This window comes from Manacus vitellinus, unplaced genomic scaffold (genome assembly GCF_001715985.3).
Source record: "Manacus vitellinus isolate BGI_N305 unplaced genomic scaffold, ASM171598v3 scaffold_0_pilon, whole genome shotgun sequence".
Classification (NCBI taxonomy): Eukaryota; Metazoa; Chordata; class Aves; order Passeriformes; family Pipridae; genus Manacus; species Manacus vitellinus.
Window position 1 is genome coordinate 44,287,016 of NW_021938789.1, and position 25,070 is coordinate 44,312,085.

At 39.7% G+C, this 25,070-nt stretch overlaps 1 protein-coding gene across 1 annotated transcript in view; it reads left to right on the forward strand.

Annotated features, from left to right (window-relative positions):
- Positions 1-5,088: 5,088 nt before the first annotated feature.
- Positions 5,089-25,070, forward strand: part of MANBA (mannosidase beta) — a 61,222-nt gene continuing 41,240 nt past the window's right edge. Inside the window, exons 1-7 of the mRNA XM_029963010.1 lie at positions 5,089-5,183; positions 13,854-13,948; positions 14,443-14,548; positions 16,469-16,639; positions 19,234-19,357; positions 21,766-21,941; positions 24,920-25,030. Of these exons, the coding sequence (XP_029818870.1) occupies positions 13,878-13,948; positions 14,443-14,548; positions 16,469-16,639; positions 19,234-19,357; positions 21,766-21,941; positions 24,920-25,030 (759 nt within the window). The 5' untranslated portion in view covers positions 5,089-5,183; positions 13,854-13,877. The remainder of the gene's footprint in view (positions 5,184-13,853; positions 13,949-14,442; positions 14,549-16,468; positions 16,640-19,233; positions 19,358-21,765; positions 21,942-24,919; positions 25,031-25,070) is intronic.

Consider the following 25,070-nt stretch of genomic DNA (forward strand, 5'->3'; position numbering starts at 1 on the left):
TTTATTTTGAATATTCCCCGGTGCTTACATCTGAGTCATTTTTGCAGAAATGAATAGACAGAGTTTGTCCTAGTGCTGAAGCCAGGTGCATTACCCCCACTGAAGGTCTGAGAAACAGAGGTCCTAACCTGCCCCAGTAGTTTGTCTAGAGTCACTTGAGTTAGAAAAAGAAATCTAGCTCCCAGCTGTTTCAACTCCAAATCCATTTAGTCATCCAATTCATCAGCTATAAACCTATGTTGAGATTCTCGTAATAGTCACCTGCACAGAAAACATTCATTAAAACAGTATGTTTCATATTTAGTTTGCTCTATTTGGTGTGCACTGCACTCAGCTGGTAAAGTGCCAAGTACACAGGCTCAGTGAGCCTCTCAAACTTCCATCATGGGAGAAACCGTTTGTTACCTGCAATATGCACGTTTTGAGGGATTTAATTTTAGGCTTTTTGGGACGATGCTTTTTTCATACATTGTATTGTGGTTGTACATTGCAGACAGATGACTGTCTAGCTTTAGACCTTTAAGAAAGGCTAATTTCCTGTAAGTGCCAGAGAATTGGCGTTGATTCTCAATATGTTTCAAGTGAGTTTTAATGAGAGTTGATGGCAAGGTTGGACAGCACCATACCTGGTCTTCAGACAGTGACTTTGCTGTTCATGAAACAAAAGGTAAACGACAATGGTCAGTGTTATGTAATCTTAAAAATAGATTAGGATTGTTTCAAAATTGTTTAAAAAATGAAGAGAATAAAAGCTGTGGGAATTCCACCTTCTAAAGAACCTGTCTTTAGAAATCTGGCCATGTTGGCTTTAAAGATCCTTCCACTTTTTGTGTCTGTGCTGTAGAAGGTGGTGACCTGAAACCTAAATCCTGTGTTTTGAGCTCATCTCAAAGCAAGATGTTATGTAGAGATATGAAATACAAGCTTTTGGCCCAGCATATCTGATGAAATTTAAGGTTACATTCAAGGTATCACCTGTCTTCCTGCTTATGCAATTTTAAAATTATTATTATGTATATTTTGCTTTTTCCCTTCCATTATAGCATTTGCCTGCAGCAGTATTTCTCTTCCACATACTTATTTTTAATTACTTGTGATTGCTAGCATTGAGTAATTTTGTTTGCTAAGGAAATCCCCTTGCAATGACCTACTGACTTTACCAGAATTATGAAAGAAACTTTAGGTCTACTTTGTATTTTGCTCATGATAACCTAGTAAAACATTCTCTTCTAGTGCTGTATGAATAGCGTCCTCCTCTAAAAGCAATCTTAATTTATTTCCTCATTTTATTTTTAACATCATTTTGGGTGGGATTCAAGATAAATACGGAATAACGTCCTTTACAAATCCATAGCTGGAGAGCTCCCTGCATCATATGGCCTTTACCCCAGCCCAGGGAGGAACTATTTTGCACAGCAGTTCTGTTCTGCAGAGGCAGTCAGGAAACAGAGGTCAGGTGTTATGTTGAGGAGCTGTGGGGCTTTCATATGGATATGCTGTGCTGCCTGAAGGTATTTAGTCATACAAACACCAGTCCAGTTTCATACCAGTACTTATCCAACATGTCTGCATTGATACTTCTGCATCTAGACAAAATTCCACAGGGTAGATGATCCTTTAGTTGCTTTGCACCTTTGACAAATGGTCAGTGGTGGTGGTATCCTCAGCAGTGCACAGCTACCAAAAGAGACAGCATGCCCTGATGTGGACTGGTGTGAATGCAAGTCCTGTTTTGCTTCAGAGATGTTTACCTTCAGGAGAAGAATAGTACAGGGTGGACAGGTGGGGGCAGTAATATCTTGAAGTACTGCACCCAAATCTGCAAGAACCTGTTTAAAACCTTTGCATGAATTCATTTAACATGAATTTGAAAGAGAAAACAGCAGCAGTTGTGATGATGGAAACTGCATATGCAATTGGAAACAAAGGACTTCTGGATTAACATGGCAGAATTTGGGCAGCTTCAACGGAACTACTCTGAATTTATTCTGACAGAGTCAAAGGCATAGGTTTGCCTTCAGCTTTTTGTCTTAGTTGATAAGAATATCTGCTTGCAGTACTGCAAAGTAATAATAGTAGCAACCTAAATTTGTGGCATTGCAGAAAATAATGTTAATATGGTACACAGTAAAAAAGCACACAAAAGATCTTGTTTTGTGTCTTAAGATTTTAAAAAATAAAACCACTGCCTTTAAAACTTTCATATCTTTAAACAGCAAAAATGTCATCCGTTTAAAAATGCTCTCAAATAAAAAACAAACCCTAAAACTGGGACATGAAAATGAAACATGATTTAACTTAATTATAAGCCTTGAACAAGGAAACAGCATGTTCTCAGAATACTTAATTACAGCATTGTTTTTAGGTTGAGGTTTTTATGTGTGTGTGTGTGTTGCTCCAGTCAGTCTTCAGCAGAAAGAATAAATGGCAAAGAAAACACGGAAGTACAGTAATCATCTTGAAATGCAGTTTCCTTCTTACTGGGAAGCTATCACATGACTTACTGAAAAAAATGTATTAAAAAAAAGAAAAAAACCAATTTGCAATTGTTCTTTGGTAGCATTAAAACTTAATTCTCTCTAAATCTCACTAAAAGGTGGCTGGGAGTTGAGCTGAAATGGAACCTGCCTTTCAGTCAGTCAATATATTGAATGTGGGTTACTCAGTCTTAAAAATACACACATGGGAACTAACAGCTAAATTTCTGCACAGACTTCTGCTGCTGAACAGTATGGGTCCCATCTATCCCTTTTTGAAATCAGTAGCAGAAATTTTAAGAGGAAAAAAAAGATCAGCTACGTTTTTCTTTTTGGACCAATATTTTTCAGAACTGTGCCCCTCCCTGTGCTCTCACAGGTGAAAAACCACCTATGGTTATATTGTGTACTTTTTCTTTATATGGCAGATGAATTGAAGGACTAGCATTTTTATGTTGTATTGAAATGAAGGTTGTCAGTTCAAAAGGATTTGTATCAAAAATACAAAGGCATGTTGACCATGTTCAGTCATGCCCTAAAGACAAGTCTAGGGTAGATTGTTATGGTATGCTGAATTAGGTGTGTGAAAGCCAGGAGCAAAAACAAAACTCTGGTAATGCCTGAGTTCTGCAGTTCACTCTTGCACTCTGTGCTGCATACCAGGAGCAGCAGCATGTTTTTGTGTCAGTCACACTTTATTCTTCTGTAATTTGGTGTAAAAGCTGTATATATGTAACTAACTCTTTAACATCCCAAGGTGCTTTATGTATTCTTTCCTTCTCTAAGTTTACAGTCTATAATTATAAACAATAAGAAACATGAGGAGAGAAATGACAAAACTGAATAAAGTCCTGCAGTTAATTGGGATTTCTTTGAATGCTATTGCGTTTCTATGCAGAATCACGTGTAGGCACCTATATGTAGTCAGTAGTTTGCTTTCTTGTATGCACAGTGACCTGACTCATTCATTAAAAGAAAAAACATCATGTAATAACAGGATGATAAGTGACACTAATGGTACCATTACTTCTTTAAAGGAACTTGCATGGTTTTCTGTTTTTTTAAGCATGTTTCACCTTCTCACTTAAGTGTATTCTGAGACAGTATATTATTTTCTTGACCAGGATTCTGACCTGGTTCATAAATGAAGTAGAAACTTAATGAATCCAGATGGAACATCAACTGTGCTTTAACAATAAACAAGAAACCCCACCACCAAAAAAATCCCCAAAGTAAACCCCTCCTGCAAAAGAAATAGCCTAAACTAAAAAACCCCCACCATTTCAATCCCATCTCAAAATTGTACAAACCAAACCATGGCTGCTGAAATGAGCATTTTAAATTTCATAGTGAGTTGTGTGAGGGGAATAAAACCTTTCGTACCTAAAGAAAAGCAAACCGACTGCTTTGTAATGTGCTCACAGCTGAGCAGGCAGACATGGAATCAAGTCTTGAAATCAAGTTCTTGGATGCTCCGTCCGTTTTGTGCTGCCACAACCTCCTGAAGGTATATGGGCTCGTCACTCTTTTGCTTTTCTGTACTGTAAAATGAAACCCAGTTCTCTACGTGCTGTACAGCTTCGGATGGGGAGGGGGGTGTTTGCCATGGTGTGAAACATCCCCAGTTCAGGGAGCTGAGCTGGGCCCCTCTGCACCAGGGGCTCAGAGGGGGCAGAGGCATCAAGTAGGGTGGGTGTTACACCTCAAGATGAGCTCAGGCCACCGATTGTCTTCCACTCTTTCCATCGAGCCATTTAAAAACTTGTTTCTTTAATTCCTGGTTTTGAGCTGTCAATGAAGGCATTAAACTAGTGAGGGCATACAGGAAAGCTGCAGTGTGATTTGGAAACCATACTTTGGGTTCTTTGAGGCTCACTGTTCTGTCCCTTTGCAGATGAACACACAATTTTTCAAAACAAAATACACTGCAACAGTGCCAGCACTGCTTTACGAGAAATCACAGTACTTTGAGATGTTCATGACGTTGTTACGGTTTTATACGCCGCTGTAATTTTATGGGAAACAGGAGGTGGAAGTCTGAGGCCGTATATAGACCTCATGGCTCGAGGGAGCCAATATCGAGAGAGCCCGCTGCGGTGTTGTCACAGCCCTTCCTCATTCCTTCCCACCTCGCTGCCGTTTTCTCTTTCCTTCTGAGAGATTCGTACCGGCATCGCAGCTCCTATCACCAGTGTTCCGCTGTGCTTCCTCAGGGGAGAAGAAAACCACAATAACAAAACAAACCCAAAACAAACAAAAAACCCCCACCCCCACCAAAAAAAAACAACCGCACTTTCTCTGGTGTGCGTGGCAGGGCTGTGTGTCAGGGAGGCGGCGGCAGCGCAGCCGCTGCCCCCGCGTCCCCTCAGCCGCCAGGAGAGCCGCGCCGCCAGCCGCGCCCGCTCGCCCCTCAGCAGGCCGACCTTCACTCCTTCCTTCCTCCCTTGCAAGCGCCGCCCCAGCTCTCCGCTCCGCGCGGCCGCTGCCGGCTGTGCGAGGGGCGGGCGGGCGCGCGGCATGGGCTCCGTGGCGCTGCTGGTTGCTGGTGGCGCTGGCGGTGCCGCGGGCGGCAGGCCGCGGGGGCCGGAGTGGCGCAGCCTGCGCCGGGAGCTGGCGGCCTGCGCAGCGGGAACGGCCGGTGTCGCCTCCGATGCGGAGGTGCCAGGCTGCGTCCACACTGCGCTGCTCCGCCGCGGCCTCATCCAGGTACGGTTCTCCCGGCGCCCGAGGAGCGCTGCCGAGCCCGCCGTGGGCAGCCGGTCTCGGAGGGCAAAGCCCGCGTGTGAGGAGGTGTCCAGAAGCACGAGTAGAGGCGACCCCCTCGTTTCCCCCCGCCTTCCCCTATCCACGGCTCTGTCCCGGGAGCTGCCGCAGCCACTGCAGGGTTTGTTGGCGTTGCTGGTGCAGCGGCCAGGCTTCTCTCTTGGCCCCGCCAGTGGCAAAGGGGTTCTGTGGCTGCAGTGTCCTCAGTTCCAGACGGGACCAAGGATAGAAATGGAAGCCTGTGGTTTGAAGTGTGTGAGGTTCTGTGGTTTTGGCACGGAACCAAGGTGCTGACAGCAGATACCTGCAATATCCTCACAGCATGTAAGGCACGTTTACCTACAATGTTTCCTCAAAAGAATGAAACGCTAAACCCACCCTGCTAAAGTTTGACTTGTAGATGCGAGAAGTTTAAGGATTTCCAGGCGGTTTAGCCCATTAAAAACCCCTTTTAATACTTGCAGAGCATATCAGAACAGCTGAGATTATTTATTCCCATACTCCCTAAGGGAAGTATATTCTGAAACACAAGAACAAAACTGTCGAATTTAAAAGACTAATCCCTGGCTTAACACTTTGAAGAAACTTCTCTGCTTCAGTTTATGCCTGTCTCTTTAGTTGTTTAGATTTATGAAAACATAGTGACCACTTTCCTGGACAAATTATCAAAACTGCAGTTGTAGATAGGTAGCAAAGTATTCCGATACCAGCATAAGGTGGTTGTGACTCAGACCTGACAAAAAACATGGCACTAACTGGGTCATTCTTGAAATGAAGTGCCTTTTTAAAAGGAAACATGGAAAGTGAAACGTATACCTGGAACAAGGAAAAGAAATAAAATATAGTTAAATTAACAAATTCATCTATAAAACTGATAAATACGGTTCTACACTAGAAAACATAGAGTACTGTCATATGTTGTCTGAGTATATAATATTATCCCTCCATTTGCTGTGAGCCCAGTGTTGCCGTTCTTGTGCAGCATATGTTTAAAAAATACATTCTGGATGCATGCTTTTTGTATTTTCCTTAATTTTTATCCTTCAGGTTGTTATACTGCTCTGCTCTGACTAAAGTTAGAGAGGTAAAAGTAGAAAGTGACGCCACTTTGGGCAGGATAATTTTAGCATTATTCTGTGTTGGCATAGGTTGGGAATCCCAGTACTAATAATAGATTTCAAAGAGTGTCATTGCCAGATAAGAGAAACAGTCAACATTGGAAAAGTAAATACTCTAAGAAGCCACGATGGTCTGTTGCTTCAACATCTGTGTGCTAAGTGACATGATACCTTGGACATTTACAATTTAGGGCTTTTCTAAAGTTTTCAAATGTGCAGTGGTCAGGTAGACTGTACATGGAGAAACAGTGAAGGGAACTGTGCCAGTTTCTCCAATACAAAAGTTGGCAAGGTAAAGTGAACTTTACCTGAGATATTTGGGTGTGCTGGGAGGTGTTGCTGTAAGAAGTGTGAATAATCATCCAGGAGAAACTGTGACCAATGCACTGACTCAGGCTGGCAAGATAATGACGTAATTAAAGACTCACATTTAGCTACTCACATTAAGCACACTTACAAAGCGAGAAGATGTGATTGCTAATTTAGCTGCATTGCTGTAAACTGACTTGTAGTTTAGTCATTTTGAGCGTCAGTATATTTGGAAATGAGGCTGTGATCATGAACTCTCATGTGCCTGTGCAGAATCCCAAGCCTGCACAGAGGCATGAAAGCTTAGTCAGTATCGGCTGACCAGCAGCACGGGTCTTGCTAATAGGTAGATGGGTGCTTGGCCAATTAAATTGATGATGGTTGTGGTCACTTAGGACATGTTTACATGAATACAAGTAAGAACTTGCTCCAAACATGTGCTGGTATGGCCGGGTATGAACCTGCTGTGGACTGGAATCTGTTGCTAAATTGGTGGTGTTAGTAGGCTCAGTCGAGTCGCTGCGTTAACCAAAATACTTCACTGGTGTGGTTGCTTGACCTCTGGGCTGGATGCAACTGGTGTCTGGCTAGTTCCGAGCTCAGAATGAGCTAACTTGTTTCTATGTATAGGTGTGTAACTCAAGGTCAGCTTAAACCCGTTCATGCGCAGTTTACAGAAAAAAGCGTTCACACAAATATTTGCACCAGGATAACTAAATTGTTTTAAAATCATGTTTTTGTTTAAAAGACAGAATGTAGACTGTACCAAAACACGGGAGCAACCTTAGCAGATTTGAAATCTATCGCAGATCTTAAGTGTACTCAATCCCTGCCACCATAGTTGTAACATTCTGTAAAGCAACAAACCTGGGTTGTTTGGAGGGAGTCAGTAACATCATTCATTACTGCAGTTTGTGGCTTCATGCTGCAAAGGGAGGCCCAGCTGTTTGTCCTGAGGTTTCTTTATTGCAGTGATGGATATGACCAAAGGTTTTCAAATACAGCTGACTAAAATTGTATTACTAGTTATACAAAAGCATACACACTGCCTTAACTATAGAGGCACAGAGCACTGATCCATTTCTTCAGAGTTCATTATCTCTGGAAATCAGCCCTTTTTAGGGTTTTGTCAAGTCTAGAATCAGGAGTTTAATTACAGGTGACTAAATACAAAAGTTTTGGTCTTGAGTATTTTTTTCATTTACTCCTTTTGCTCTTCACCGTGGAATGAGGGATTTTTATTCATTGTATGGAAGATGTCACTTTACCAGCAACCCAAAAGCTTTCTGCTTGTAATCAGAAGTGAAGATTGGTCTGAAAAGCTGTACCAGCAAATAGGAGAACAAAGCTAGTGGGAACAAAATGATTCTGGGTGGCAGGACCCATATGTTCAGTGACCTAGTGAAATCTATGTGCTGTTTTTCTGTGTAATTTGCAAATGGCAAATAGTACTGCATCCTTCACTTCTGTATCCGTGGGATTTTTAATGAGTTAGCACCCAAAAGAGAAATTTAAAGCAAAATTTGGGAGGGCCTACTCCAGCAATGTAGCTTAGTGGGCATCTCAAAAATGAGGGGAAGGAGGGTAGCAAGGGTAAGCTGCTGTATATTAAGCCTGTAAAATGTGTCAGGTTGCAAGAGTAGGCTGCAAGCAATTTATTTATCAGTATGTGGTTCATTTCAAATTTAGGTCGATGCACAAACTGTTTTTGCAAAGAGATGCTGCAGCTGATTGCGTGTCTGTAGCCTTACTTTAATCTGCTGGGCAGGCCATACACTTGAATTGAAAAACATCTCTCTGACACGGAAGGTTCATTACTCATCTCTCTGGATCCTCTTAGCATTTGTTCTAGAGATATCTTTACTCTGGCTCATAAAATATACATTGGATGAAGACATCTTTCTGAATGCACCAAATACACATATCTTAGAAAATGGGCTTGGGGACGATACTTTTGAGTTTTCTACCGAAGTATTATTTTCTTCCATGTTCAACCACCGTACTTCAAATGCTGGATTAACTATGACTGAAGCAGGAGATAGCATCAGAGTATGTGTTTGGCTTGGTACTTTTAATAAAATTTCATTAGAATTCTGTAGCTGTTAGTACTATTTACATGTAAAATTTAAAAAAAAATACATGAGAAATGCACATAAAGCAGGGTAATAGTCACTTGAATAAAGTTAGTGCAAAGCTTGACTACGAATGCACACATTTTACAAACTTGCAGCAAACCTATTGCTAACCCTACAGATCTGGAAAAAGATTTGCTGAAAAGCCATTTTGTCTGAAGATTTTGCTTTTAACCACTGTCAGTGTAGTGTTTTCTTTCAGGCACTGTTCTGGTAAGCAATATGTATCCACAGGTAACTTGCACATTAGATCTGTGTGCTAGAAGTAGGCATGCTCTGCCATGTACTGTCTCAAGTCCTGCGTGATGCCATTTCTTGCTGGCCAGTAACTCCTGTAAAGTTTCAGTTCTGATGAATGTGAGTATTGTTTTCTTATGTGCCAGCCACTGCATTCCTATATAAGGCTGTTTTTTCCTATTAGCAGTCACTTTGATTTGTAAATAACTATTATGAGGAGTCTGCAACAGTGATGCTTATACAGGGGCTGGATAACACTGTATTTTCTGGCCCTTTAGGCAACAAGGGCATGCACTTGACACAGAAGGTTACAGTGGTCTTGGTCATACTTGGATATTAAAATATTTGAAGAGACAGAAATTTTTGTATATCAGCTGATAGTTCTGCATTTCTGGAAAGTAGTGTATAATTTCTGTAGCTTGTTCTACATTTTTATAAAATATGCTGTTGTGTGTTTTCTGACACTTCGTTATAACTTAGATTTTTCAGAGCAAGTCAGGTAACAATTCCATTGGGTATTATATGGTTCTCTCAGGTTAAATGACATTCGTTGATTAAATAGTTGATTAATAAATTATTTTCCATTGAAATATAGATGCTCTGCTAAACTGTGGGAACTTATGAGGAGTGTTCAAAAGCCTTAGTGAAACTTAGGATAAATATTAAAGAGTACTTAAGTTTTTCTTTCAAGTCAGTTTAAGCTTGTGATGTTAAAACCAATAAAAGTTATAGTGGTCTGTTAAATACAGTAAGGTATCCAAATAATACTAGTAGTATTTGGCCTAGTGTTCAGCTATAACACATTTTGAACGTTGACAGTGACATTCAGTTTACTGCTTTCTGAGAGTAACTACTCAAAATCAATTACTTTAGGATGAACTTCAAAACTCATGTTCTGAGAATACGATCCATTCATCACTACTGTTAGTCAGCTCGACTTCAAGCTGTAAATATGTGAAACTGGGCTTGCTGAAAATTGTATAAATGTCCTGACTTCTATTGCTTGCAAGGAGTGCATGGATATAGATATCTTAGCTATTTAGCTTCCAGTCTGAAGTCAGCAACAGCAGAATCATTAAACTATAAATCATGAAACATCACTTGCAAGTTTTATTTTGGTAAATTGTTACACCACCATGGGAATTTCTTATGGTGTACATCATAAAAAATCATCAGAGTTAATTTATGAGAGAAAAGCATGAAAGGTGACTTCAAATTAGACCATGACAAAAGCCGGATAAGGCAAAGGAATCTGGTTTTTGTTCTCTTTATTATATTTCATTTTATTACACACGGTTTTTCCGCCTGGATACAGCTGACTCTGATAGGTGTCATTCAGGTGTTTGTGTCATGCTCCCCAAAACTCCTGGTTTGCGGGGGCCTGGAAAAGGCCCTTCTCCAGGCCAGGGTGTGCCTGGCACCACTTGCTCACTGGGGCTTGGAACTTTAATTCTGCTGTGTTCGTGTCTCATCCATTTCCTGCTTAGCAGGAGAAGCTCTCAGCTCATGCCACTGTAGCTTTCAGATATCCCCTTAAAATCATTGTAAGGAGAAGCTTCCATCTAGGCTCTTGGCAGTGCCTTCATTGTAGTGCTGCCAGTGCATTTGAAGTCCTGCTGATATCCTGTTATCCGACCTGGAAATTGCTTCCTTTTGATGATCTGTAGCAGGGCTTTTTACCTCATCTTAGCAGGTGATTTGCTGCTTGCTTACAGCGTGGAAACTGGGGGCAGAGAACAAACAGGCCAGCAGCTTGAATGGTTCAGATTTCTTTCCCAAATTGCAGGGAGCAGGAAAATGCAAGGCTGACATGTTTGATGGGATCTAAAAATAGCTGTAGTTGACTCCACCCCTCTATGACTTGCTTCCAGGAACACACTGAGCTGTTGAGCTATTGAACGTGAAGTATATTTAATAGATGCACAGTCTATATCCTATCATCTTTCAAATTCTGCTAGTGCCTTTAAGTGTTTTAAATTTGTCTTTTTTTTTAATCCACTTTTCTGAAATAAACCTTTAATTTTGATGTGAACTGATTTAATGTGAAATGCAATTCTGTTTCAGAAAAATCCAAACAATTTGACTTCCACAGGTACATCTTCCAGCACTTGGAACAGTTGTATTTAGTAATGAAAAAGTCAATAATCTCACAAGTCTATTGGAAAAGTAGTTTTGCTTTCTTAGAAGACTTCGTTCTGGTCATGCATTTCTCCTGAACCTGGAGGATTGTCTTAAAAGCACTGCTTGAACATTGCCACATGACTGATTTTACAACAAGCAACATTTGTCATGCCAAAAATGACTAACCAGTACTAACATTTAACAGTTTTGCTGTGTGATATATAAGCTGTTTTACAGGTTATGCAGCAATGGTATCAGTAAGCTGTTAAGTTTTGTGTAAAGGTACACAGAACTATGAGTTTTCCATCCAAAAGGGTGGATGTCTGTGAGTAAGAAACAGTACTCAGAAAGGCTAATTAGCACCTTGTATGACACATATTTTAGCAGTCAAGTGCATTTCTTGATGGTTGAAAGCTTTAGATAGTAAAGAAGAAAGCTCCTTCAGGAAAAAGGATTTGCAGTACACTCTGAGATTTAAACAAGCTGCTCTGTTTGTAAACTCCTGTAAGAGCCCATTCGAGGTTGATTTCTGCCTCTGATGAAGTATTCCTACATTTCTCTTTGCTGCTTGACAACCAGTTTTTGTGTTTTGCAGAAGGCAGGACTTTCTTCATTAACATCTCGATATCCATGCATTTGTGGGAGAGAGATGGTGCAGGTTTCTCTAATGCATCTTTGCCGAGGTACTGATGTAGGTTGTTTGGCCATTAACCAAATGGCTTTACAGTCTGCTGTTGATAGTGCATTTACAACTTACATCTCTGGCCTTTTATTAAATATTTCACTCATAACAAAAGCAATGACTGAAATTTAACATGCACATTTTTCAAAGCATTTTTCCAAACCTGAAATAAAATAGTATATAATGTCAAATATAATGTATATATATGTAAATGTATATAAGATAGTATATAATGTTAAAGCAAGCCAGTTGTTAAAAATGTGCTTTTTAAGTACATATGGTTGTTTTTCATGGTCTGTGACATTTGTTGCTTGCCTTTCGTTGAATATGATGATCTCAGTGGAGTTTCTTTTATGAACCTAAATTTTACATTTTACTATGCATTTATTAGCCTTAAATTTTGCATCTTAATAAAAGTCTGAGATTATTCCCCAATACATTTTGCATGTAAAAGTAATGGTATGAATATTTTTAAATTCAGTAGTTGTTCTGGTAAGCTCATGATGACTTCTAGACAATACCTTGTATGTGCAGAGTTCACAGTTTTACTGAAGCGACAAGAGCTTTCCATTTTGAATCTTCCCTTGTAGTAAGAAATTTTATTGATAGCACATAGCATGTAGAGGCAAGATGATAACTTTCCCTCTGGATGGGCTCAAGGAATGATGTATTGCTGTAGGACTCCAGAGGGGACTGTGCTGCTGAGGACAGTGACTTAGATGTTACAATTTTGCTCTGCTATGCTTTGTGCTGTGCTTTGTGCTTATATTACAGAATTCGGCCCTCTTAGTTGTAAAACAAATATGAGGTATGAAACAATTGTTTTCAGAAAATTGCAAATCCAAAGCATCATGGCTATCTTCTATACTGATTCCTGAAATAAGGAGAAAAATTTAGCTTCAGCAAGTAGGAAAAAAAAAGCTGGGCAGGTTTTCTTCAGTGTGAATTTGAATATTCAGGGCAGGTAGTTAAACTGTGTTGGTACTGTAGAACACTCATATCAAAGCAAACCTTAATGAAGCTGCCCTCTCTCTCAGCTGGGTTTGAGTCATGTAGTCCAGAAGAGACTGGTCTTTGTTTTGGGAAGGCAGTTCAGCCGTGCAGCTGCTGCAGAGGATTGAACTGAGCTGTCAGTCAGTGACCCGAATACCTGCGCTCTGACATGGGATATGAGGCTGTACCTTTCTGCTGCCTCTGTTCAAGGTGCAAGGCCGTGGGTTGTCAGGTCCTCGTAACTGATTCCTTCAACCAAGGTGAGGGGTGTCATGACCCACCACAAGGTAATAAATACAGAGTGAAGCCTAAAAGGTCAAGGATGTGGCTTAGACCAACTGTGCCTTTTATTCCTCTTGGGAAGTGTGATTCAAGGGAAGAGGGCACATTTGGCGTAAATGTAGTGCTGTTCTCAAAAGTAGTCATTTAAGTTTTATACCAAAACCAAAATTGTGTTGTTTCTCCTTCTTCCCTTTCTCTGTCCCTCCGTATATAACAATTTCATTTAGCCTCACCACAGCAAGACTAGTTGACAAGAAACAACTGGAGTATTTGTAGTTATTTTAGAGATTTGTTCACTACTGTCCCTAGAGGCCTAAAATGTTGTTTCTTTACCTATTAAAATCCTATTAGTCTTACTTTCTCCACTATTATGAGGGTGATCATGTTTCTGTTCCTCTCATTAAGTCACAAGCTATCTTGGTTTACTGGTTAAATTCCAAACCAGTAATTTCTTGTGTAAGAACAAATCTTGCTACCTCTAATTCGAGTATAAATGATTATAGCAAACAGGGTTTTGACCTATATAAGTAAAGCCAAATATTACTAAAGCATTACTTTCATATATTATTTCAGAGGTGAAAAGGAATATCTGAACTAACTAACTAAGGTGGATTTTGCATTTGCAGACTGTCTGAAACAAGAAGTGTTCATCTAATGGATATTATGATGCTTTTCATGTAGTAACTATTCACTATTACTAAATGAGTCTTGTAATTTTCTTTTTTTGGTCTGTTACTAGGATCCATACTATAGATTTAATGACATGATGTACAGATGGATCTCATTAGATAACTGGACTTACAGCAGGACATTTAAAACTCCTTTTGACATCAGGTATGCAGTAAAGATATGTCTAAAATAGTTCTGTGCCATCATTCATGCAGAATTGCAAATTAATCCATCAGCTCAAAATCTGCTTAATATTTTTGTGTCTAATAAAACAAGTTATGCAATCATGTGCAGTTGCAAAACTGTTGCTATATAACACTTCAGTTGTTGCTTTTTCCTTTTTTAAAGTTAATTGTTAAAAATTACTTATGAATTGTCAACTGAGAAAGTATAATACTTCGGCTAATTGGAAGCCATCCCATTTGATATCTGCTGTGTATGTGAACATGCTGTGTTGTAGACTTGAGCTACTTCAGCTGTCATCTTAATTTGACTATTTAAAGATATAATGTAGCCACACTGAGTCAAATGTTTTTGGAGGTAGCTGAGGCAAATGCTGCTAAAGATAATGATGATATACATTTTTATATTGTCTGTCTACTGTATTTGTTAATGCTAGGTATTCTAACAGTTTTTCACATATGTGTTATCTTCTGTAGAAAGTGGCAGAAAGTGAATTTGGTTTTCGAGGGAGTAGACACAGTAGCACAGATCCTGCTCAACAATGTCACTGTGGGGAGAACAGACAACATGTTTAACAGATATGTAAGTAATGTGTTTATTTCTGAAGGTGCTTCTGTTTTTTCTTCAAGGGTCTTTTGTTCTGAGCACTTTCAGTGCATTCAAATACGCATAAAAATAGGTGCTTGGACGCAGGCAGTGTTGACCTGAAGACTGCCTGTATAATCAGATAAATGTTAGAAAGGGAAGTGCACTTACCTTTTCAGTAGCAACAGCGTCATATCTAGAGGTAAATGTGTCTTGTCCTAAATGAGAGGACCGATGCAAGAGGATCAATTCAGCTAATAATATGTCTTGCTTCTTGGGATCTGTCCCAGCTCCAAGAAAACCTAAGCTTAAATCTGTTATATTAGCTGTAAATCTGCTTACTGATTGGTATTAGAATGGTTTACATGTGAATACTGCAATGAAAATGCACGTGTTTTAAAGCCTTTTTAAGTGTTTCCATGCTTTTGTTTTTTAAACAAGGTGGTTTATTTTTAATGTTGCACTTTTGATGACACTGACTTGCATTTTTGAGCTTAACCTATGTCAGCATAAGAGTATTCATCATGGAATGATCTTGAGAGTGGCAAAAACATTCAGACTGATTGTATAGCTTTAAAATGTAAAATTATTGTGGTACTAACATAAGAAACAATCCTTACTTTTCTCTTAAAAGAATCAAAAAATTAAGAGTTAAAGGAAGAACAATAGTGGAATAACTGAATGACAAATGAAATCTGGTGTCTACCTGTCTCAGCATTTACCATTCTGGCAGGTTTTATTGCAGAAGCACTGGGCTGAGACATGAGAGATAGACTCTGCCACCTGGGTCTGTGTGACCTGGGACAAACCACTTAGTTTAGTTTTGACTTAATTTTACCATCAGTGAAATAAGACATTTCATAGAGCTTTTACAAAATTGTAATTATTTACTATTTGGAGAGTATCTAAATGTTTGCCATTAACAGGCTCTGTACAGTTGGGAAATGGCGTTGTTTTGTCCATATTTCTGTGACATCATTTTGTCTCAGATTGCAACAGTTCATAAAATGGCCTTCACTGTAAAATCAGAGTGTACCACATTAAATTGAGTCTGATTACTGTGACCCAGACTGCTGCTTTGTTCACCTGTTCCACGTGGCAACAGTGTCTGCAGGAAGAACTCGCTGAAGGCTCTAAATGGAGGAATACTATTTGCTTTGTAGTTTTCTGCTCTGTTCTACAGATATAAGTCATGTTGGCTGGGCTGCCCCCAGGTTGAAGAGATTGCCAAGACATGGCTCATCACAAATGAACACTGTAAGGAATAAATGCATATTAGCCACTGGAACCATATTAGCACAGGATAATTCTGAAATGGAACATTTCTCCTTCTGTCCAGCCACACTGAAGGGGATTTTGTGACCCACTGAGGAAGCCCCAGATGCTTCATTTGGTACTGGCATAGAATGTGTGTCTGTAAATTTTGGGGATGAGAATGCAGGTTGCATGAAATACAGCTTTGCAGCATTCACAGACAAGGCAGCTCAGCCTTGCAGTAGATGAGTTGGCAGCACAGTGTGAGTTGGAAGGACTCTTGTATAGACCAGATTTCTGAGTTGTCTTTCTGAAGATGCAGATGAGTTCTGGATGAGGAAGGAAAGTAAAGATTCTCTTGCTGTCCTTGTCCTTCAAGCACTTCTGTGTGCAAGCAGAGTGCTACAGCCGGCAGTGAGGGCTTGGTATGAGGAAAGTGGTTTGCCCAGAAACAACTCTTTGAGTCTAAAATGCTACTGTGCATTTTGGGTTTTTTTTAGCTTAAGAAGTAGCTTTTCCTTCAAAACCGAAGCATGTTTAGACTGTACTTCAAATACCTTTGAATAATAGATGTATGGTATTAAAATCCCAATGTAACAGTGATTTTCAATCACATTAATAAATGTCAGCACTGTAATGATTTTGTTCTGTGATTTATCCTAGAGCTTTGATATCACCAGCGTGATCAAGGAGGTCAATTTTGTTGAAGTCCGTTTCTTGTCGGCCATTTCCTATGCAGCAGAGCAGAGCAGGTGTCACAAAGCTTACAGCATCCCCCCTGCCTGCCCTCCACCTGAGCAGAAAGGAGAGTGCCATGTGAATTTTATCAGAAAGGTGGGGGCACAATTGTCTGTCTCTGACTTCAGGCTTGGAAAGAGGAATGCACCGTGTGCTGTCCTTACAGTTGTATTCTGAAACCTGCAACGTCATTTTATAAGTAGAGCATATTTTGTATTGCAGCTTCCTTCTCATGTCCCTCCTAGAAACCTTTAATCTAGCATGTTGATAATACAATAGGCATAAGAAGGCCAGGCTTCAAATCTAAGATTGTTTAAAAGGCTGTTTTTATCAAGGAGTCAGCAAGGAGACTTGCTGCTAAGAGAGCGGGATAGTATTGGGAAATGTGCAATCATTAGATTTTGATCCACTGGGTGGGTTTAGCAGTGTATGCTGACAATAGAGTTCACTGTTGCAAATACCAATGTGTATTGCCAAGGCTGTAAAAATCTCAGCCAAGCAGCTTTGTGAGTGTTTACTGTTGCTCATGTGCTGTGCTATTTATACTGGGCAGCTCTGGCATGTCCCAAGAAGTGTTATCTAACAGGGAACCTGTTCTCATTAGTGTTGAGAAGTGTGACTTATAAGTACATATTCAGTGAAAATGAATGAAGCTCAGAAACTTTGATTTAAGACATGACTTCGTTGCTATTAAAATTTATCAAACAAGATGCTCCTCTTGTTTGAGGAGCATCTTGTGTATTTCTGTTAGCTTGGCAGCAGGTAGAAGCAATGGCTAGATGATCTTATTTTGGAATTTTTCTTTTTTGGTGTCTTTTCAGGTTTGTCTCCACTTAAATGCCTTTCTTGTTAGTTATTTTAAATCTTTTTAATAAAATCTTTTTAGAATCTCCTCAAAAAGTGACTAGAATCCTGTTAATCTAAACCTGGATGTAATTTCCTTTACAATTCGTAAACATAGACTCTGCATTGTGCTGGAAAGATCCTTTAGGATTAAGATATTGTCTTTATTTCTACTTGCTGCTACTTTTATTTTCACTACATTTTGGAAAGTTTGTTAATTCTTCTGAGTCCAGTGTGTTTCTTAGAAATCAGTGTGAGGAGAAGCTTGGGAGGAAGAAGGCCTTAAACAGCTGTAGTCTTATTTATAGAGCAAAAGGGCCAGGAATGATTTTACGCTTCACTGAACTATACCTTTAAATTTGTAAGAAGATACCCTAGTGGTTTTTCTCAAATGAGTTGTTTGACTGTACTTGGAAGCTGCTCCAGAAATTTCCAGAAATGTTCTGAGTTCCATGTATACGGTAACAACAGCAGCTATGTGGCATTAAAAAGTAAACAAACATACTAGGACATTTCTAAAGTAAGCTGGGTTGCTGTCTGAAAGTAATGGAAAGCTCTTTACACATTTCGGGTGCAGTATTAAGTGCAGTAAACTTACCTAAAACTGAACAGGGTTTGTGGCAGAACACAAGCCTGTCATTGGTAATGTACTTCAGTGATACAAGCGCGTTGTTTTTATGACACACTGTTTCTGATAGCGGTCTCTGCAGTGTTATTAGTGAAACCTGACAATCTGCCAGTGATTTGTTAGTTAATTTTTTTCTAAAGGGAAAATTGCTTTCAATTGGCCTTGTTTTCTAAGAATATGCTCTCCCTGGTTTTGCGTTTGAAATAGGTACAGTGTTTCCTTCCTGGAAGGCTGTTTTGCAATTTGATAGGCAGGCAGGCGGACTGTAGAGATGCAAGGGATAGGCCAGACTTGTGCAATGTGGTTTGCCCAAATTAGTATGCCTCGGCTGTAAGTTATTAGTCTCTAAATTTAGAACTGTGTGTCACTGTACAAGACGTTAGGAGATCTATTGTATTTGCTTTGGGGCTGGGGCTGTGTGAAACTTGGAGGGCAGCTGAATAGATGTCGTCAAGGGATTTGTTAACTAGAGGTCTGACCAGGTTTGAAAACAGCTAAATGGAAATTAGTGTAGGTACCTCTCTGCCTGACCAGCATTTTATAATTCTGACAGTTATTCTGATGTTAGAACCAGAACTAAGCTACTTCTCAACCATGGTTTTGTTCCCTTTGTTTTTGTATAAGAGAACTATAAAAAGGGGAGAAACAGCGAACATGACTGAACTACACAAACACACCAGACATATGCATCTCTTTCCTTGTACTGAACTGTGGTGTTACTACTAAAAATAGGAGATAAAGTATTTGTGATACAGTTTTTAATGTGATACTGTTCTTTTAGAATACTGTAACATTTCTAACCATCGGTTTTCTGCCTCATTTGTCTTTTAGGTGTACAATTAAATACTGACATTACAAACTAAGATAATTCATAGTTAAATTGAGAGTAATCTGCTGGATTTTTTATTTTATCTTTACTGTTTGTTTTGTTGTTTTTTCCAAATGGTGTGCTAAGTAATACAAAATTTCAGTAATACAAAATTTCTCTGTACAAAATTTAATTTTTTACATACTGAAAAATAGGTAATAGCAGCAGAGTTTTGGTCAAGAAATGAGAAAAAAAATGCTGTAGGCTCTTCTGGATTTATGGAAATTGGAAAACTTCTTTTAGTGCATGCCAGTATTTTATTCCTAGATAGCAAATGTCTTTTATTTCTGGTACAGTATCAATGTCCATGTGAAAAATAGGCAATTGTAACATAATCATGCTGTATTCCAGGAGCAGTGTTCATTTAGTTGGGACTGGGGCCCTTCTTTTCCCACTCAAGGAATCTGGAAAGATGTTAGGATTGAGGCCTATAACCATTACCACCTGATTTACTTTTCTTTAACTCCTTTCTTTGGTAAGTCTTGTTTTTATTATTGTTTCACCTTTGGAATAAAAACCATTTTATTGTTAAGCTTAATGAACTGTCATTTTAGGAAAAGTTCTGTTGGGGTTTTTATGACTTTGTATGTAGTTCCTACCACAGCACACCTTTCTAGGTTTTGAAACAGTACTTCAGTACAAACAATAGCAATTAAAAATGATAGAATTTAGAATATTTTTTTTTTCTTGAGGGTCTCCAAATAACTGCAGAAGTAAATATGTAGTATAGCTGAGGTTAGAACCTGTTCTCCATAGTTTGGAAAAATTTCTTTTTTATTGGCATGTGTTTTCACCAAGACTCCCAGTAAATATGTCTCACTTTTGTCACACTTTCGTTTAAAACAAAGGCAAAGCTGCTATGGGAATTTAGTTTTGTGTTGGAAAGACAAATGCACAGTGAGCTCAGTTTCAAGAGCGCCGAGTTTTCAGGACACAACATGAAGTCTGAGAGAGAAAAGCAGTCGTGCTATGCAAGGATAATTTGTTAAGGCTGCAATTTGAGAGATTGGCCTCCTGCATTCCTGCTACCTAACTTACCAAACCGGTTTCCTCTCTTGCCGTGGTCTCTGATTTTCCTCTCCTTTGTCCTGAAGATCACTTCAGCTGAGGAAAAGTGGTTAATTTTCTGTTGAAACTTTCTGCAAACGGTAATATGCCCCACTGTAGACCACCCGCGTGCTTTCTTTCACTGTGGAGCCCAGTCTTCAGTGGAGTAAGGGCTAGCATGAGTTCTCTCTACTGGGTTGAATTTCAGCCCTTGGGAATAGATTTGTTGTGTATGAATAAAAGAGGAAGACATCACTCCATGGCTGCTATTAAAGCTTCCTGAAATAGCTGCAGGTCTTAGCTAGATTTAACGTGATTGGAATTTCCATGGAAAGCCCCAGCACAGACTGTGCTGCTCTCTAAAATTTAGTTAAAGTAAAAATCTGTTCTGGTCCCTCCCACATTCCCACAACTCCACCTTCTGGTAGGTAAAATCTTGCTCTCTGGGTAAGTGGAGAGAGCAAACCTCTTTCATTCAGCAGAGAGTGGTTTGGAACAGGAGCGAGAGCTTATTAGTATTCAAAATAATAACATTTGAAAAAGAAAGAGTAAATGAATGACCTGAATTTAAGCTGCATATGTGCTTTTATTACTTGTCAGATTTGGTGTCATTTGACTCAGTCTTTTGACCACTGAGTCTGCAAAAGATTCACTGTACTTGATTTCTCTGCCTAGGCTCCACAGTTCATGCAGTTAAGGATGGGCTTAAATTTCTATATGCCTTTGGAGGGCAGGCAAGATGCACTGTAATGGAAGACCCTTGTGGGGTGGAGTTTTTTTAACCCTTTCAACATTTCTGAAAATTGGTCTTCCCTGGCTAATGCTGGATGTAATATAAACTTCATTCCACAAAAGACAGTGAAAATCACCCCAGGGCTGAATGTAATTCTTTGCTTTTGGAGGGAGCTCTCTTTCTCTCCTGGAGGAAGGAGAGCTAGAGTATATAAATGAAAAGAGAACATGATTAGAAGTTTGGGTATACAAAATACATCTTAGTTCTAGTTTTCCTTGTTTTCTGTTTTATTTGGTTTTGCTTATATGTTAATCAGTAATATTTGAAGTATAGGATTAGCCAGACTGTGTTTGTAGCTACACAATTAAATTGTGGAAGTTAATGGGAAATTTACACATAAAGCTTGAGTACCCTTGATCCTGTCTTGCCTTATTCAGTAAGTTCTGTAAAGGAGAGAACCCTCTGAGTAACTGTAGAGAGATCTCAGGGAAGTAATTAATTGGTTTCCTCCACCACACATTGGTGGCAGAAGGGACATAAAGATATAGCCCATCAAGTCTAGACACAGTGGGCCCAATTCATCCCCAGCATAACTCCATTCATTTTGTTTAGTGACTCTGGGATGAATTCAGCTTGTTTTCTGTTAATACTGTTTTTGTTTCATTGACAAAAGTGATTGTACTGGCTTGTGATTACGATCTTTCCCAAAGAGTACCATGTTCATATGAGTGCTGACTAAAAGCAAATATGATGTCTATTGGAGTTGGTGGGAAAAAAATCCTTCCTAATGAAGTGACTGATGTCAAGGTTTCTGAGTTTTGTACAGAACACTGAAAAAAACCCTGGATGGCTTTCAAATAAAAAAAAAAAGGAGTTAAGAAACATAAATCATATGGCATCGTTCTCTTCCAAGTTGGCAAATGTAAACACAGATGTCAAATGCACTAAACAAGCATTAACCTTGTAGGTCTGGTTCAAAGATGGCCTGAAAATTGTTAGATTTAATCTTAGGTATTTGAATTTTTTCTTTGATGAGAGCTCATGTTAACTATTAAGTATATAAACATAACTATTAAATTCAAATTTTTCTCCCCTTCACTTAGTAAAAAGTACGCAGCAGTGGTGTCTTGAAATTGAGTCTGTTTTTGAGGTAGTCAGCTCCAAGCCAATTCCAGGTCGTGTGGTGGTGAACATTCCCAAATTGCAAACGCAACAAACATTCACTGTGAAGCTTCAACCTGGAGAAGGCAGCATTGTGCTGCTTGTAAACATCAACAAGGTAAGGAGGTGTGTGTGAAAAGCTATCCAGCTGCAAAATGTTTCCCCTGGTTTCCAGTGTGTCTTTCTGCCTCCATGCCAGTTTTAGGCCTCCCTCCCATTCCTTGCTGTGTTCCTGACTTTCAGCAACAGTTCTGTACCCCTTACAGGATAGGAGAACAGTTCTTTTCCTTTCTAAAAACTGTTTTCTGTGGAGCTGTGTAGCTCAAAGTAAAAAAGATGATGAAGCCTTAAAAATAAAGTCACATCATCGCTGGCCACTGTTAAAGGGGCTATTTTGAGGTATTTAGGTAGATAACCTTTGGATAGCCTGTGTCACTTCACTGGCAGCAGGTGTCTCACATGCAGTTGTTTACTGGACCAACTGGGATTAGAATATACTACAATATGCACGGCTCTCCCAGGAGAGAGAGGAAACATTCTTCAAACCTCTCAGTAGACACTCTTTCAGGTAAATAAAAGAGTCCTATAAAGAACTTGTCTGGCAGTGATGTTGGCTGAAAATTGTGTGGAGTAGTACTTCCTTACACTGGTTTGTAGTCCTTTAGCTAGGCAAAACTCATGAGGAGTTTTGGACCATTGAAGGATGCTCTAAGGAAGAGACAAGTCAATTGAAAAATTGATGAATTTGGTACACACCTCAGTGCTGAAAGAGGAAGGAATTGGTTTGCTTGCCTTCAGAGGGCGCTGGGAAGCTGTCTTGTGGTGGACTTAATTCACCAGCATTATTTAACTTTTATAAAATTTGTTTCTTTTGTTTTTTTTAGAAACTGTTGAGTTTTATCATACAAGTGTAATTAAGGAAAGATGTAAAGGCTTGGGAGATTAAGAAAATCACTGTGTCTGTTCTAGCTGACGAGTAGGTAGGTGTCTTGAATTAGGCAGTGAGCCCAGTGTGGCACAAAGAGGTATGAACTTGCACAGAGGGCAGTTCCCTACTGCAGAACTGAACCTAACAGCCCAGGCTCAGCCCAGTGGCCAGAGTGGGAGCCCTGGCTGTTCTCCATGGGAGCTGCTTCACTGCTATGGGACAGTTAGATCTGTGGGAGAGTGATGTGCTGTGAGAAGGAATTTGGGGCTTTTGACCATTCTGGCAGTTAATAACAGTTGAGAGTCAGCCTTCAAATCTTTTTGTATTTTACTGGCTCTTCTGGTTTTATATATTGCTGTGTAACTCTGCATTTGTTTTCCCAGTTTGACTGCCTTATGTGTGTATTCTTGAGTTCACTTGTCAGTTTTTTGAGTGGAGAGAAAACATATGTTAAGAGGCAAGCAGGGTGTTTATGTTCTAGTGTGCACACTCAGTGACTTGCATACTTATGTGCTTTGTTTTATTTTGACACAAAAGCATACAAACATACAATTTTTGTTACTGTTGTCCGATATGCAAGTTATGTGAGCAATTGCAAATACCCGGTTTCATTTAAAACAACCATTAGTCTCTACTTAGCCTTTTAATGGATTACATTAAGCAGGAACTGCAAAGTGAAACTTCAGATGTTATTTTTGTGTATTTAATTGCCCCACCACCAGCCTCAGAAGAGATCTGTTAATGTAGTGCAACTGCAAGCTCGTGAGGAAGCACTTCCTTCAGAGCAGAGGCAGCAGCGTTTCATTATTCTTTGTGCACAAAAGGCTTTGCTGCATGAATTCACATCAGCTGATTTTCGAGAAGCCCTGAAATGTGTTCTCATGTATCGATGAGGCTAACAGAGCCCTTAGTCTGTACACAGATATGTGTGGTGCATGTTGAATACTGAGACCTCACCAGAAATTAATTTCTAGTTGAGAGTATATTGTAGATTACGTTGCAGAGTCGGTAGGTGTTTGAGTGTAGATGTGTATCAGTCTTCCTGCAGTTGCCACACAAAGTGCTATGTTGCCAACATGACAGTGTTTTGCTTATCAGCTAATGGTGAGCATAGGGATGACATCATTAGTGGCCAATGAGACACTCCAGTCCTTCCAGGCAGCTGCGAACACTCCCTTGTTGTTGAGGCACACGCTGATTCTGTGCTTCCATTTGTATCCGTGCAACACAGAGATTAGTACTTCTGCACAAGCAGTTATGATAATTCTGTATCAGGGAAGCTGAAACGTTGGTAGATACATTATGATTGCATCCAAGTATGGCTACAGCAAAACATATTGTTGGGCTGCTCTCTGGCCTCAATTTATTTGAAAAGATGAGGCACTCCTTGCATTGTTTGGTTGCATGCGTTATTGCTTTCTTTCCACAATTTCTGTGTTGTGCACTCAACTGGCAAATGCTGGCAACAGGATGAGCAGCAGAAGCAGGCTGCTGGAATGAAGATATAAATATTACTCCATGATTAGAAAAATGAGAAAGTTGTTCTCATTCTGTCGTTCTAGAGGTAGTGTTTTATGTTTGTAAAAATTATGGAGTACTAATGATGTGATTAGGAAGCTTAGAGAAAAAGCAGAAAACACCGAAAAGAAAGAATGAAACTTAGAATTTGTCTGAAAAGCTTGACGTAAGTGAAGCAGTCAATGTAGTCACATATTACCGTAGTAGCAGTTCAAAAGTGTCCCCACTGTTTATAGAATGTTGCATGTGATAGTTAAAAGCTGTTGGTGAGAGGAGGTGCATGATTCAGAGGCTAGTGAACTATGTCTGCTCCTGACACAGATATTTGGGGCTTGGAGGAGTAGTCTGTCACTGTGCCTCAACTGACAGGTAGCAGCTAGGTGTGTGCATGCATGTGTATGTGTGCTCATGGCCTGTTGTGGACACAAGATGAAGTGGCAGCCTGGACTTCAGTGGAAGAAATCATGCTTCTCTCTAAATGGTTTTCACCTCAGAGCTGCAGCTGATGAAATCCCAATTAGCCTACCACAGCTGAAGCACAAAAGCTCATTACACTTGTGGTAATTCACTCAAAGACATCTGAGCCCACAGGTGCATCTTGTGCCTCTTTTTATACATGTTACTCTGACTTTCTCTCTTGTCTGTTCAAGACTTCTGTAGTAGAGGCTTGGTGGCCAAATGGACATGGAAAGCAAACTGGATACAACATGAAAACAACTTTTATCATGGAGGCAGGATACCAGATTGAGAAATTTTCAAAGGTGAGCCCTTCTGCTTAATTACATCTGGCATTGCACTGTT